Source organism: Neovison vison, chromosome 13 (assembly GCF_020171115.1).
Source record: "Neovison vison isolate M4711 chromosome 13, ASM_NN_V1, whole genome shotgun sequence".
Taxonomy (NCBI): Eukaryota; Metazoa; Chordata; class Mammalia; order Carnivora; family Mustelidae; genus Neogale; species Neogale vison.
Genome location: NC_058103.1, coordinates 51,622,956 through 51,638,258, shown reverse-complemented (window position 1 = coordinate 51,638,258; position 15,303 = coordinate 51,622,956). Strand labels below are relative to the sequence as shown.

Below are 15,303 nucleotides of genomic sequence, written 5' to 3'. Positions count from 1 at the left end.
AACTAGGATATCAGAGAGAGATAGATGTCTGGAAGGAATGCTTATTATAAGCCAGTAAAGTTGTTAAAGAGATCCATTTACTCAACATGTATTTATTGAGCATCTACTATATGTTGAGTAATGTTCTAAGTTCTAGGGATACATCACTAAATGACAATGGATAAATTCTTCATCCCCACAGTCCCCATGCAAGATTCAGACAATAAATAAAGAAATATGTATAAAATAGCTCTAAGCAGCTATTTTATAGATATAGAATAATGTGTCTAAGGTATAGTAGATAAAGAATAGAGGGACATGAAATGATGAGGAGAAATTTGACTTCCATTTTAGGTGAGATGGAAGCCATGGGAAGAGTTTTCATCAGGAGGATGAGATCATTTCAATCTGATTTTCAAAGTGATTGAAATGGCTCCTATATGAATGTAACTGAGATGGCTACCTGCTGACAAAATCCATACCCTCTTATTCTTGAGCACACAGTAAGAATATGTTTCCCAACTTTCATGTCATTGGGTATGACTGTGTGCCAATGATGACCATTAGGATGTGAGTAAAACTAACACTTTTCTGACCCATAAAAGATCTCCTATGTGTGCTCATTTAAGTTCCTTCCCACTTCCAGCTGATAGGGATGGATGTAACACTCAGAAAAACCTTAGAACCCAGACGGAAGATGGCTGAGACACCATCAACCTAGGTGTCTGAATAAGTGAATGGAAAAGACTCTCCATACCCACACACACACTGATCACACACACACTGATCTCACACACACACACACACACACACACACACACACACACCAATCACACACACAACGCCATCACCAGCATTATCAACTAGGAAACACCTGAACTCTTTCATGAGAAAAATCTAAAGTGTTCTTTTTTCACATAATTATATGTATGGTTCTGTTAGCAGCCTAGTCTACCCCATCTCATAAGTGGATAAAAGAGGGTCTTCTAAAAATGGAGCCAGAGCAGAAAGATTAAGGAAAAGACTATTTCAATCAACTACAGGAGATATACTGATAGTTTACACAAAGGTGGTAATAGTGAACTTGGCAAGACATAACCAGATTCAGAGTACAGTTTGAAGACAGAGCCAATGTGGATCAAGATGGCAGGAGGGGAGCCTGTCTATTTCATCTCAGTCCTGCTGGGGAGCTTTCTGTGGGACCAGCTGGAGCTCTGAAATATTTTCTTTGAAAATGTACCTGATCTACCCGGGGAAGCCCAAACCTGTGTGGCAACAGGACAGAGGCGACCACACTGGAATTTGTGCACTCTCACACAGTTTCCCAGTAAGCATTTCCACTAAACAGATTAGAGTCACAAGGAAGGAGAGGCTTGTTGTAGGCTCTGTTTAGTAGGCTGCTTGGAGGAAAGAGAGAAGCCTTCAGCAGAAAGGGGAAAGGACACTGCATGACAGCTTGTACTCAGAGAACATGGCACTTAAAGGGACTCTCGGGAGATGCCATCACTAGGACTCAATCCTTGATATACATGGATGTACACTCATCTAGATAGAGGAATCTCCCAAGAGCCCAATAAGATGCCACATAAAAAAGAAAAATGTTTTATATAGAGAAGACCTCTCTACTCCACCCCAAGCTAGGGCTGTCAGAACCTGGCAATCAGATCATGGGTGGAGAGGGTGGGCAGGACAGTGGAGGATCCACAGACCAAGAGAAAGAAGCCAACCATACCACCAACTCTGCTTTCCCACTGCAGGTCTCTAGCCCAGTGTGCACCCAAGCTGGGCAGGAGAGAAACTTTACATTAAATCAGGTGTGGAGTTTTACTACAATGTTGGATCATGCGTCCAAAAACATTGAACTAAATCCATGCTTGTGATTTGAATGTACTGTAAGACTCTCTATTTCTAATAATGAGCATAAATGTCATGGGCTATGCCTGACTTGTCTTCCTGAAACAGGAAAGATTAAGCCACTGAATAAAATTTTAAGAGACCACAGGAAACTAAAATACAATAATGTCTTGATCACGTTATGAACCATGCTTGTTCAGCACAGTGGTTCAATTCATGACAGATGAGAAATGTGGAAATGACATACTGAACAGGAGTTTGGAAAGCACTGAGTCCAGGTCATGCTACTTTTCTCCTGACTTGGGAGAAATACGGCTCAATCACTACAATTTCTTGAAGAATCCTAAGACAAGGCATTGCAGCTCTATTTCTAAATGCCTAACAAAATATTAAAACATACAAGAGTGCTCTTCAGATTTGAGCTTGCTTTCTACATGAAGTATTGTCTACATTATTTAAAGTGTTTCCTATTTAAAAATATCAAATGACAAATTCAGAAATGTTTGTCCAGAGTTTTATTCCTGTCTGCCCCCTATGTTCTGATTTTTTTCCATTATGAATATTCTCAAATTGTAATGGGAATTCTATGCACAAAATATCCCTGGAGAGAAAACCTGGTCTATGGATTTCGATTTAATTACAGATAAGAATGGGGGGGGAATAAACCTAGGGTTCTATTTTTACTATATCCATAACACCACTAATCTGAGATGCTATAGAGGTCTACAAATTAAGAAGACTTGAAAATAATTTCTTTGATATAATAAAAAGAGAACCATTTTCTTTAACTGAATTCCTTGGCCTTTGTGGCAGAAATCAGATGCCTCACATTATAGCAGCAGTTTCTCTCCCCACATGCAATCTAGGACCCGTTAACCAAGGCTATTTCTATATTCAGTAACATTTTATACAAACTCGATTTTATGAATGATGTGAATGCCACTGCTGAGAGGTCTCACTGGTAATATAATACGGTGATGCAAATGTATGCTTCAGCTAAATTAAAGGCATAAAGATAATAAATTGGGGAAATACATTTTTCGGTTACATGATTTTTTTTTAGGTTATTCCTGTCAAAGTTGGAAACTGTGCTTTGTAAGAACACGATGAAAATTGCTAGACAGAATGGGAGAGAGCAGATCGCTTCCTGAGCATGTATGGACTGTGGCTTGTTAGTCCCATATGGAGGGCACCTGAGCAACACAAGATATTTTATGCTAGATATTCTGCAGGTTGTATAGGAATTCAATGCAATTGCAGATAATCTTCTGGTCAAACGACATTTAAAGCATCACTTTTCTCTAGTGAATTCCTATTCACTATAAAATAATGGAATGAAAGGTTCTCCATTCCATCCATGAGTCTTAAAAATAGTTTGGCAATACTTTAATCTCAATTTTCGTAGCAAGATTTGGTAGAATTATTTCATGGCTATTTGAGAAAGCGTGTGTTTAGAGGTAAACAAATTAAAAGCAGAAATAATAAACATGGGTGATTTGTACGGTTCTGTTCTTTTTTCTTGAAAACTGAGGTGGCAGAAGAACAGAATCTGGTAACTCACTGAGACAAGGCTTAGAGCAGTCCCATTTCACTGATACTGGTATGGAAGTTAGGAAGGTTAAGATACTTACATTCAGGGACCCTGTCTTTTTATTTATTACTATATATTATCCCTTTGTATTCTTATCTTCCTTCAGAATTGTAAACCCCTTTGAGGGTAGGGATTTAGTCACCGATCTTTGTAGTTACCCCTATGTATCCCTTACAGATTTGCTGAGTTGTCAGACTATGGTGGTTGTCCAGTAGAAATTTATAAAATCAACTGAAATAAAGATCACATTCCATTAGTTTTAAAACCCTTATTTATGTTCACATTCAAATATCTCTAAAATCAGAATGTACCTTATGTTCAATACCCTTCTATGACTACTATTAGAAGGGCACAGCTGTGGTGATACGGTTTGGAAGAAAATCAGAGATAATATTTCTCTATAATTATGAATTATAAACATTCTTAATGAGAAAGGCATTGGGTAGAAAACCATAGTCATCAAAGACTGGGATTAAAACAGTTGCATTGGTTCTTAGTGTGAAGTATTAAGAATAATTTAAGTAAGTTATTTTTCTTTATTTTCCTTTTTACATTTACTAATGAGTGGTATATGGTTTAAAAGAAAGCCTAAGTATAAACAGATCTGAAAGACTTCTTCCAGCAACATTCTATTTCATAAGAAAATACTGTGGTAGCTTAAGTGGTGTTATGTTTTACTTTGTAGTGATACACAAAATAATGGCACATCCTGCAATTACTAAATATTGTATGGCCCATGATTTTGTAGCAGGTAGCCCATTTTCTAGTGTCTAGATTTGTATCTAACACCCTGCAATATTTTGAATAGAGCATGCTTTTGGTTAAGTAGCATATTTCTAAGAATTTGGATAGTAACAGGTAACAAACCACCATAATTCATGTTCACAAAATCACAAAAGTTAATCTCAATATAATCAATTATGTTTTGCTTCCATTATAATCATCCATCATGAGAAACTTTTATTTGCTGTGAGAAGAGTCCTCTTGGGCATATGGATATCTATTTTAAATTTAGAGCCATTGGTGTCCATCCTCCATCCCTAACCCAGGACCATGCCAGGTGATGTGAGACATGCAGAAACACAGTCTCCTTACACCTAACTTACATCCTCCAAACTGGAGGGATAGCATCTCTTTTACAACTTGCAGCAGCCACACTAAAACATCAATGCTACCATTGATTTAGTGACCACATTTATGTAAATTCCTCAAATACACTTTGTTTTTCATGATCTCTGACTTTTCCATGTCTTTTCCTAATCTCAGTCTGTTAAAACTCTACTCAGTCTAAAGAACCTGATGTAAATGTCATTAGATATTTCCTAAAACCTCAGCTAGAAGATACTGTAATTTTTTATATGTCTATAGCTTTTGTTTATGCCTCTCAAACACTGTATCATAGGGCTATTAATCAAGGTATTTTATTTTCACTGATAGTATAATCCTTGAGTACAAAGTAATGCTTTATAGATTTCTACATAATCCCACAATTTAGAGCTCTGCTTCTAATAGGGATTCAATAAATGTTTATTAAACATCTAATTGATAACATTTGCTAAATTCCTAAAATAATACACAATCTGAATAATAAGGTTTAATGCTCTATGCCACATTTGCATTTTAATGTTTTTTTTTACTAAGAACATATAAAAACTATTCAATGGAATAGTTTCATAATATCATTAAGAATATGTTACAAAAACTATCCAATGCAAATACAAATTACGGTTATTAAGATTGAGAAATTTTAGTATCCATTAGACATCATTCATCAATTATAAACAATTTCCTCAAACAATATTTGAGGAAATGTTTTTATATCAAACATTATCTGTTTTGCGGTAGCCTGGTTGATCCAGAAATCGATGTAGTAACACTCTCTAGGCTAACTCACCTCTCACAATGATGTTGGTGGACTTTTTTGCAGGGTTTCCCACATTATTATTGGCAATGCAGCTGTAAGTACCAGCATCTTCTGAGGTGATGGCGGGTATGGTCAATGTTCCTCCATTCAAAACAGTCTTTTCAGGCAGAGTCCCAAAGGACCTGACCCAGGTGAGAGTGGGTGCAGGTTCTCCTCCTGTTGTAACACATACTAATGTTATGGCCTCTCCAGGATTTACAACTATAGGGTCATCCACCAAGAGTTTAATTGACGGAGATGCTAAAAGACATAAACAAACAAACAAAAAATGCACTATTTAGATCTGTTACAACTGGAATTCCACAGCATGCTTTATATTTATTCAAACAATTAAAAAGACATACTCTTTTCCTTTGCCAAAACCTTATTGTATTAATGAAGTTTAAGCCAGATAAAATGGTTACTATATTAAGTACATGATGAAAATCTGTAGAAGTGTATTAAGAATATTACACATATAGAGAGGAATTATAATTTGTGTATTCTGAGATTATTGTTCCGAAATCAGGATGACGAGGAGGATTAAACTTTTTAAACAAAAATCCCTTTCTCTTTGAATGCTGACAATCACCATTTGCTTTTTTCCTTCCAGGTATAAATATTGCAGCTGTTTAGTCCTTGTATTTTCATGGTAGGGATTGTCAATTATTTAATTTTTGGATCATTCTGAGGTGAAATGATACATTTCTGTACCTGAACACAATGGAGTAAGAGATAAAGGTATAGATCAGTCTAGTCTTTTATTAAGCTATGGGCCTAGTTTTTGATCTTGAAAGGCATAACAAAACTAATTCCAATGCAGTCTCCATACTTCATCTCTCACCTCTCCATTCACAAAAGATCTAGACAGTGAGTTCTCATCACCACTGCTTTAAAACAAACAAATGAGAGCTCAAACATAGTCACTAAACTGTGCCTCCTAACCACTCGAATATTTAGTTTATAATAATCTCCCCAGTAAGAATAGTCATTTGCAATCTTTCAGGTTAAAAAATACAAAGATAAAATATCCATTCAAAAAAATGCTGTTAGACTTTCCATCAAACACTCACAATAGAAACAACACAAGAAATACGTATGTTCACAGGCAGCACTTTTCTGCTTACATTGCAGTGCCGGTCTCCAACAGTGCATCCCTAAAGAACAACAGGGGGACGCTGTATGCGGGTATTTAATCTCACATATTCAGAGATATTTTATGCCAAAGTCAAAACTATATTGTATGAAATCAATCCATATTAGAAACGCTTAACATGTTCAATTGTACTATGTGATTTTTTTTTTTCTATTAACTTCAGCTTAGACTTGGAGAGTGTTTTCCTCAGAATAAAAGGTAAATTTTTGTGTGGCCTGATATTCATCTTCCTTGTTAAAACAAAACAAAACAAAACAAAAAAGGAGAGCAAGAAAACAATCCCCTGTTATTATCATGGTTCTGTGGGACAGGCACGGTTTGTCTGGATGACATTTTTAAATATAATTTTTGCACGTTGGTCCTTCTAACATGATTTTAAGTAATATGGAAGTTTTCAAAGTATCTTAATAGTCCTCGTGAGGTGTTGACTTTAAATTATAAAGATTTATGACTAAAATTAGAAAATGTACATAGTGAAAAGAATATGCAAAAGGCACTCATTTAGTAGAAAAGAACATTCTCTGAAGAGTTAAGGTTGTTGAGCTGACAAGAGATATTACTATTTAAATATTTTGAAAACAGATATTATATTTATTGATATATTGCCGCAAAAAAGTAAAAGATCTCCCTATAGCCTAACTGAACCTTATTTATACTATAAACTCTTACAAATGGATTTAGTTAAAATATAATTCTAAAGATTCCAAATTTTATATCATGTTAACCAAGCTCATTTGTTTTACACCATGTTTTAGTGAAATTAAAAGTCCCAAGGCTTAGGCGCCATTAAGAGCATATGTTTGGACTATGGAAACATACAATGGTGATATTAACTCATGAAATATTTGTCCCTGAAACTGACTTGTACAAGAAGAATTGTTTTTCTATTAGACAGATAATATTTAAAGGAAAAAGCTCAAAAAAATTCCAAAGCTCAAAAAATAATACATACATAACAAAACCATTGTTCTACCTCTAATGTACTATGCAGAACTATATTCACAGTCAAATTTTTAAAAATCCTCTTTTCCAAAACGGAAATGAAAAAAGAATATTGTCCAACCTTTTTTTATTGAAGATGGCATTCATTTTTCTGATTATCCCTGATATTAGAAATACCCCAGGGGCACCTATTGGGCTCTGTGCTGGGTATGGAGACTGCTTGAGATTCTCTCCCTCCCTCTGCCCATCCCCCCAACTTGTTCTCTCTAATTCAACATTCTCATAGGGCTTTTCAAAGCTCATGAGCAAAAATTATTATATCTATTTCATCATCTACCTTGCAAATGAATGTTATTTTTTCTCAGTGTCCTTAAACTGTCCAACCATCCTGAGTATGCATTATAAGCTTCCTCTTTAGAACTTACATAGGTGTATAGGAAATGAGAATGAGAAATCTCATTGCATTAAATCATATAGGTAGCTGAGTGTTCAGTAAATGCCTATAACATGTGTTGGTCAGATTATTCTATCACTGTATCAGTATAAACATGTAAGACCACAGAGGTCATCAGTTTCCTTCTTAGTATGAGAAAAACACAGTGTCCTAAAACATACTGCAAGATCTAGACATCCATACATTCTTCACAGCAACATGTACGAGAGAGAGATTACTATTCTAAACTCTTTGTTAAGTGATAAAGAAATTAAACACGAATGTTGAAAAGGGGACAAGAGTAACACTGAATGGAGAGAAAGTCCTTAAAAGAATACTGAATGTGGAACCTGTCAAAAGAAACCTCAGTAAACTCTACAACATGCTAAGAGGAGAAGACAGGGATTTCCCAATGTCTGCTAGGATATCCTTCCATGTATCAGCGATCAATAGCTGGTTATGTGAAAATAATGTGATAAGAAGAAAGAAAGAATAAGGAATGAATGGGTGGGGAATGGAGGCAACGTTATCCTTCAGGATATAGGCACAAACTGAAATGAATAAAAACACAGTATGAGTTGAAGGAAGGGGGTAAAAATACACATGATTAACTTCCCACTTCTGTTCTATGGCCCCACAATTTTTAAACTAAAAAATATAAAGATGACCAACAAACCAAGTCAAGCTTCTATGTGGTGAGACATAACTTAAGCTATGCTTATAGACTTAAGGAATAGAAAAAAGTTTCTCTCAAAAGAATTACTCACTTCACTGAGATGCAGAAACCACCACCTTTTCACAAATTTCATTGAAATCCATTTTCAATACACATTTCATTGAAATACAGGTTGCAGTGAACACGTCACATAATAAAAATGAGCATATTTTAGAAGTCGATTTGAAGACTGAAAATAATCTATACATTTAGTTGGGATACCATTCAAATATGATCATTGTTGATATATTGATCGATTCTCATGAAGTCCAGGAATGACATCATTTTGAGGAATTCTGTTTAAACAATGCTCCAGGATATGGCAACATTTGAAACAGTATTCATAAATAATCTCTAATTCAGGAGAGAGGCTTTGCTACAGATATCGAAACCAAAATGCATTTTTCATTATGTTAATATTCACACAATGGATATTTCTGGAAATGATTGAGAACACAGAGTAAGTATGCTTCTTCATGGAAATCTATAGAAACGTCTCCTAGAAGAGACTTAGTTGATAATGCCAAATTGGGTTGGCACAACATTTTTTTGTTTTATCATTTTTGTTGTTGCTGCTGCTGCTGTTAAGAAGGAATGTGTTTAGGTGTGTTGCTTATTTCCCTATCAAAACAAATTTCAACACATTCGTTCATTCAATAAGTATTTACTGACCACGTACTATGTATTTAGTCCCTGTGATAGGTGCTTGAGATGTACTGGTGGAAAAAAAACAATCAAAGAATCCCTGCATTCAGAAGCTCACATCCTAGAAGGAAGAGAATCAGCCCTTTTCCCATGACTCCATTGTCTTAAGTGATTTCATATATTTATATCACCAGCCTATTCTTTGAAGTCATGTGCATTTATGATCCCTGATCAAGATGCTTATGCCACATGAGCAAAATGAGTATAGAAATTTGCCAAAAGATATTCATTATAAAATGAAACATTACAAAATGGAACAAATGTCATTTACATTTGATTCTAATCATTGAACAAGATAAAATGGAAAAATTAGAAATGAAACTTGATTTCTTTTTTTAGATTCTTTTTTAAATAATTTTTAATTTATTTATTGACAGAGAGAGTGAGAGAGGGAACACAAGCAGGGGGAGTGGGAAAGGGAGAAGCAGGCTTCCCCCTGAGCAGAGAGCCAGATGAGGGGCTCAGTCCCAGTACCCCGGGATCATGACCTGAGCGGAAGGTAGATGCTTAATGACTGAGCCACCCAAGCACTCAGGAACTTGTGTTCTAAGGTGAGCAAAAGACAATGAAGTCAAAAGCTTTATTTTAGTCAATAAGCTATGTCAATAGTCGGGATACTAATCCTTAATGGCCTGACATGCCTTCATAAACTTTGGGAAACATGATGAAAAAGAACTTTAAAACCACATATATCTCACCCCTTCAGTCAATAAAACCTAACTAATCTTGCCAAAATGTGAAATATTGGGAAATTTGGTCTCATTCAAGTTTATAAGAATGAGAGCACTCATCTGCTCCTGCAGCCGAATCCCAGAAGGTCGTCACTCATGGAGAGAAATCCAAGCTTAAAAATACTTCCAAGTAAGAAATTTGCTGTCCAAAGAATTTTCCTGTTCCTTACAGAAGATACGAGGTGCCGAAGAGTACTGCCAGTTTGAAAAGTGTCCTCTTCACGAGATCAGTAGAGCATGAATTCACTATACCTGCTGCCTGGAATTCTCTTCCTGTGCTTATCCACCTGCCAAACCAGTGGTCAAGTGCTTTACCATGCTCAAATGTCAGTGTCAATTCCTCACTGGATTCCTAGTTTTCTTGTCTAAGCCAGTTGATTTATTTCCTCTTGGTATGACCATAGTTGTTTATAGTAACCATCCCTCGTGCCCCACTATGACAATTAGAGCTATTACCCCTACCCTTTCACTGTGAGATATTTAGGAATAGGATATGAGGGTGAGAAGGGTGATTTTTTTCATGTTTGTATCATCAACCAGAAAAGGATCTCATGAAGAATTAAGTGCTCAATAATGTCTCATTAAATAAAAGAATGTTAAATTTAACGATTAGAGAACAAGATGCTCAACATCACTGATTATCAGGTAGCTGCAAATCAAAACCACAATAAAACATCATATCACAGGAGGGGAAGAAAAAAGAGAGAGAGAGAGAGAGAAGGAATAACAAGTGTTTTGGAGGATCTGGAAGAAATGGAGCTCTCACATTACTGTTGGTGGGATTGCAAATTGGTACAGCTCCTTTGGAAAACAGTATGGATGTTCCTCAAAAAACTAAAAATAGAAATCCTATATGATCCTGTAATCCCCCTATTGGGTATTAACCCACAAAAAGCAAAAACACTAATTTGAAAATGTATATGCACCCCTATGTTGATTGCACCATTATTTACAACAGCCAAGATAACCTAAGTGTCTATCACTAGACAAACAGATAAGGAAGTTGTGATATTAATGGAACATTACACAGCCATAAAAAGGATAAGACTGTACCATTTGGGATAACATAGATGTACCTACAGGGTATTATGTGAAGTAAAATAAGTCAGACTGAGAAAGACAAATACCACATGATTTCACTCCTATGTGGAATTTAAAACTAAAACCAAACCAAATGAATAAACAAACAAAAAGGAGAATCAGACTCAAAATACAGAGTGGAAAAAAGTGACTTTTTTCCAAACAAAAGGAGGTAGGTAGAAGTATGGGCAAAATGGGTAAAAGGAAGTGGAAGATACAAGCTACCAGTTATGGAATGAATAAGTCACAAGAATAAAAGACACAGAACAAGAAATATAGCCAGTGATTATTGTAATAGTGAGGTACGATAACAGATGGTAGCTACATTTGTGGTAACATATAAATCTGTCAAATTATTATGCTGTATACCTGAAACTACGGTAGCATTGTGTGTCAACTATATTCAAATAAAAATTACAATGAAAATTAAGATTAGAGAATAGAAACTTCCCTTAAGTCCCAACTATTCATTATAAACTTACCAACAACAGCAAAAATAACCATAACATGAAAGAATGCAACATACGACTCGAAATTTCTTGAGTCATTCATCAAAAAATACTAGTTATAAAGACCTGCCAGTACTTTCATTGTTCATTCCATCTAAACTAACCATACTTTATATTACTAACAAGGTGATGACAAGGAATTGCACTATCAAAATTTAGTATACCACTCACATAAAATGAGTATAGCATATTATTTATACTTTTTATACTTAACTCTTTGCTCAGCTATGACACATGCACTACTATTAATAAACTATATGATTAAGCCAAATTATATCCCTGAAACTGAAATAAAGGAAGCGTGACCTTTGTCATAAGAGGACAGTATATAGATAATCCAATATGGGCCTAAAAAATCAGGCTGTAAGGCTTTACTGTGAGAGTGATAAAGTGAAGCAGCAGAACAGATAAAGATATCTCCTCCAAGACCATCTGGTGTGGATCTCACAGCTATACTGCTGAAGCCTCACCAGAGCAGCAAAGCAAACAAAACAATAATTCTGTTCTGGATACCACAGCTGCTGAGATGGGGGAAGCTGGTATTTCTATAACCAGTAATATAACACAGAGGGATTCATGCAAAGAGGCACTCTCTTACTGGTTATTCTCTTGCTGATCTGATAAAGATTAATTCTTTCCTTTTATTATCCAGCCTGAGGACACCATATTATATTGCTCCATTCTGAATCCTTTTATGATTCTATAACTTTATCCTATAGTTATTCTGGCTAAGATTGGCTCTTAGCTAATCTTGAAGAATAATGCTGAATAGATTTAACTCTGCCAGACCTCTGTTTGTCCCTCCAAATATCCAGGGGATACTCTTAAATAATTCCTACAGGACTGCCGAGACCAAATTTCTATCTAGATTAGGAAAACACCTGGGCATATAGTCTCCTAACCTTATGATACATCTTATTCAGGTTATTCAAATAACTAAATTGGCTCCAAGATACAGCAAAGATTAGATGGACAGAATTACAACCTTTAATATGCGCCAGACCCTCTTCAAAAACCTTTATATATATGACCTATTTAATTATATAAGGTAGGGGGCACCTGGGTGGCTTAGTGAGCCTTCAGCTTAGGTCATGATCCCAGGGTCCTGGGATCAAGCCCCGCATCCAGCTCTCTGCTCTGCAAGCAGCCTGTTTCCTCCTCTCTCTTTGCCTGCCTCTCTGCCTACTTGTGATCTCTGGTCTGTCAAATAAATAAATAAAATATTTAATTGTATGAGGTAACTACTATTATCCATTTTAGTTATTACCAATCTGGGAAATAGTTTAGATAACTTGCCCAAGGTCACACAGGTAGTGAATTTTGGAGCTGGGGTTCTAATTTAGGCAGTCTGGCTTGAGATGAAGAGAAATCATTGTAGATAAACTCCAGAGTGAAATGAAGAAAGTTGATAATTTCAAAGTTCTAACTGAATTCTTAATGATATTTATGCCAGAAGACGACTTATAGCAGCCTAACAGAAAGAAGAGGTAATATTAGTATCATCCACTAGTACATTATAAAAACAAGGGCTGGGCAAAAACAAATGTGATTTGCTAGTCAGACTACCAGAAGTTGTCTACCATTCAGAATATAAGGCAAAAAGGACTTGTGAACCACCTAAGTCATAATTATAAAGCTTAAATTCTGAAGTGTTTTTGGAAAAGGCTCTTGGGCCATTGCTCAGAGTGTGATTATTCCTAACATGTTTATACATAACTAAAATGGAATTAGCAATTTAAATTCTCAGATTTCAAGAGGTTAGGAGAAGGAAGTTAAACACGGAAAGGCTTCTCAAGATGGGAAAATGGAAAACAACAGTGATAGTTGACAATCTACCAGCAAGAAAAGAGAAAGTTTGAAACAAGTGCATTATTCCATGGCATAGTAAGTATGGTCACAAAGATAAACCATGCCTCCATCTATTTCAACTATTTTTCCAAAAATGCCCAAATACGAAGATATAATTTTAAAAAGCAAGAAAAGAAGTAATACATCCATATATTTAGATGTTAGCAAGGCGCAGATAGAGAAATATTTTTGCTGATGCTTCTAAAGTTTGCTATGAAATACTACTTCATGAAAGACAAATGTGGTCATATTTTGCTGAATACAGTAGTAGAACAAAATTCAGTAAAAGAATCAAATCATGCAAATCATACATATATTCATACATAACACACTTAAGCATTAAAACAGGTACTTACTTTGAAGATTTTATTTATCCATTTGACAGAGATCACAAGCAGTCAGAGAGACAGGCAGAGAGAGAGAGAGGAAAAGAAGCAGGCTCCCGGCCAAGCAGAGAGCCCGATGCGGGGCTCGATCCCAGGACCCTGAGGTCAAGACCTGAGCGGAAGGCAGAGGCTTAACCCACTGAGCCACCCAGGGGCCCCAAGTTAATTACTTTGGATTTTTGAAGTGGTTTTACAAAACAGAATGTCATATCATGATTGCCTGAATTGGGTGACACCCAGAGTAGTAGTCTCATGAGTTCCTCAGCTCCTTAGCATGCATCTGTTTCCAACCTTACAGCTGGAATTTCTTCTCCAGCCTTCAATGGACATGTGTGCATTTGAAAATGTTGGAATTAGGCATTTTATTCTAGTAGGTGAGGGTGCCTTAATGAATTGAGACCTGCCCTGGGAAACCCTAGAATTGTGCAGATTTTGTTTTATAAAGGGCTAAGAATGTTTTTAGGAGCCGCTGGCTTTCAAGTGCAGATATATTAAGCATTTTTCTTACTATTACATTTCTACTGATATTCATTCCCCAAAGTTCATTAAGTGAAAAAGGAAAAAGGAAGGCTTAACAAGAATCAGAGCATAATCTGTTAAAAATAAGTGTACTGGAGTAGAGAAATTTGATTTCAAGCCTTGTGTGTGATTAGGAACCATTTTATTGGACTGAATTACAAAGCCATACGACTGTGGTTTACACTGGAGGAAATGACAGTTTTAAACTACAGACCTTGTAGGAGGTGTCACTACAGTATCATGTTGACATACTGTAAATAGTAACTGCTGCTTAACACTGTCATTACAGATCTAATTCCAACGAGAGTCAATTCAAGTCTAACCATTAAACTAGCTACACTTCTTATCTTGGGATTTCAGACACTCAGAGAATATTTAAATATATTGCTGCCATGTTCTAGGACAATGCTGCTACACGATAAGGGAGGTATTTATTTTTTGAATAAGATAATACTGTAATGTAGCATGTGCAGAAGAACTAAATAAGCTGCACAAAATGGAATGTTGCTTAAGGAAAGATTAAAAGCCAATAAAACCTTTTTAATACTATTTTAATACGAGAGATAAAACATTGACTGAATCACCTCTGAATTCAATTCCTCTCTATGTATAAGAAATGTACATAGAAATGTCCTGCCAATATTTTATTTCTCAAAGTTACTAGAAATACAGCTTTTACATTTAGATATTTTCACTAAACCTGCATTTTCCCAATCTACATGATTAATAGGAGCTACTGAAATTATCTTTGCAGAGAATACAAATACCATTTGTATCTGTATACATTGTATTTGTATACATTGTATTTGTACCATTTGTTTTCAATGTTGAATGATTTTTTGTTTTTCTTCAAGTTCTTAATATTGATATGTATTGATTTGCCTATTTAATTCTTCAGCAACTTGAAAATTAAATCCATATTAAATTGACTTTGGATCTGTTTATCTATAAT

The 15,303-nt window shown here is 35.6% G+C and overlaps 1 protein-coding gene across 1 annotated transcript in view; it reads right to left on the bottom strand.

The window, feature by feature from the left end:
* MDGA2 (MAM domain containing glycosylphosphatidylinositol anchor 2) overlaps positions 1-15,303 on the bottom strand; it is an 845,496-nt gene that overhangs the window by 282,723 nt on the left and 547,470 nt on the right. Inside the window, exon 6 of the mRNA XM_044231999.1 lies at positions 5,319-5,588. Coding sequence (XP_044087934.1) covers positions 5,319-5,588 — 270 coding nt within the window. The remainder of the gene's footprint in view (positions 1-5,318; positions 5,589-15,303) is intronic.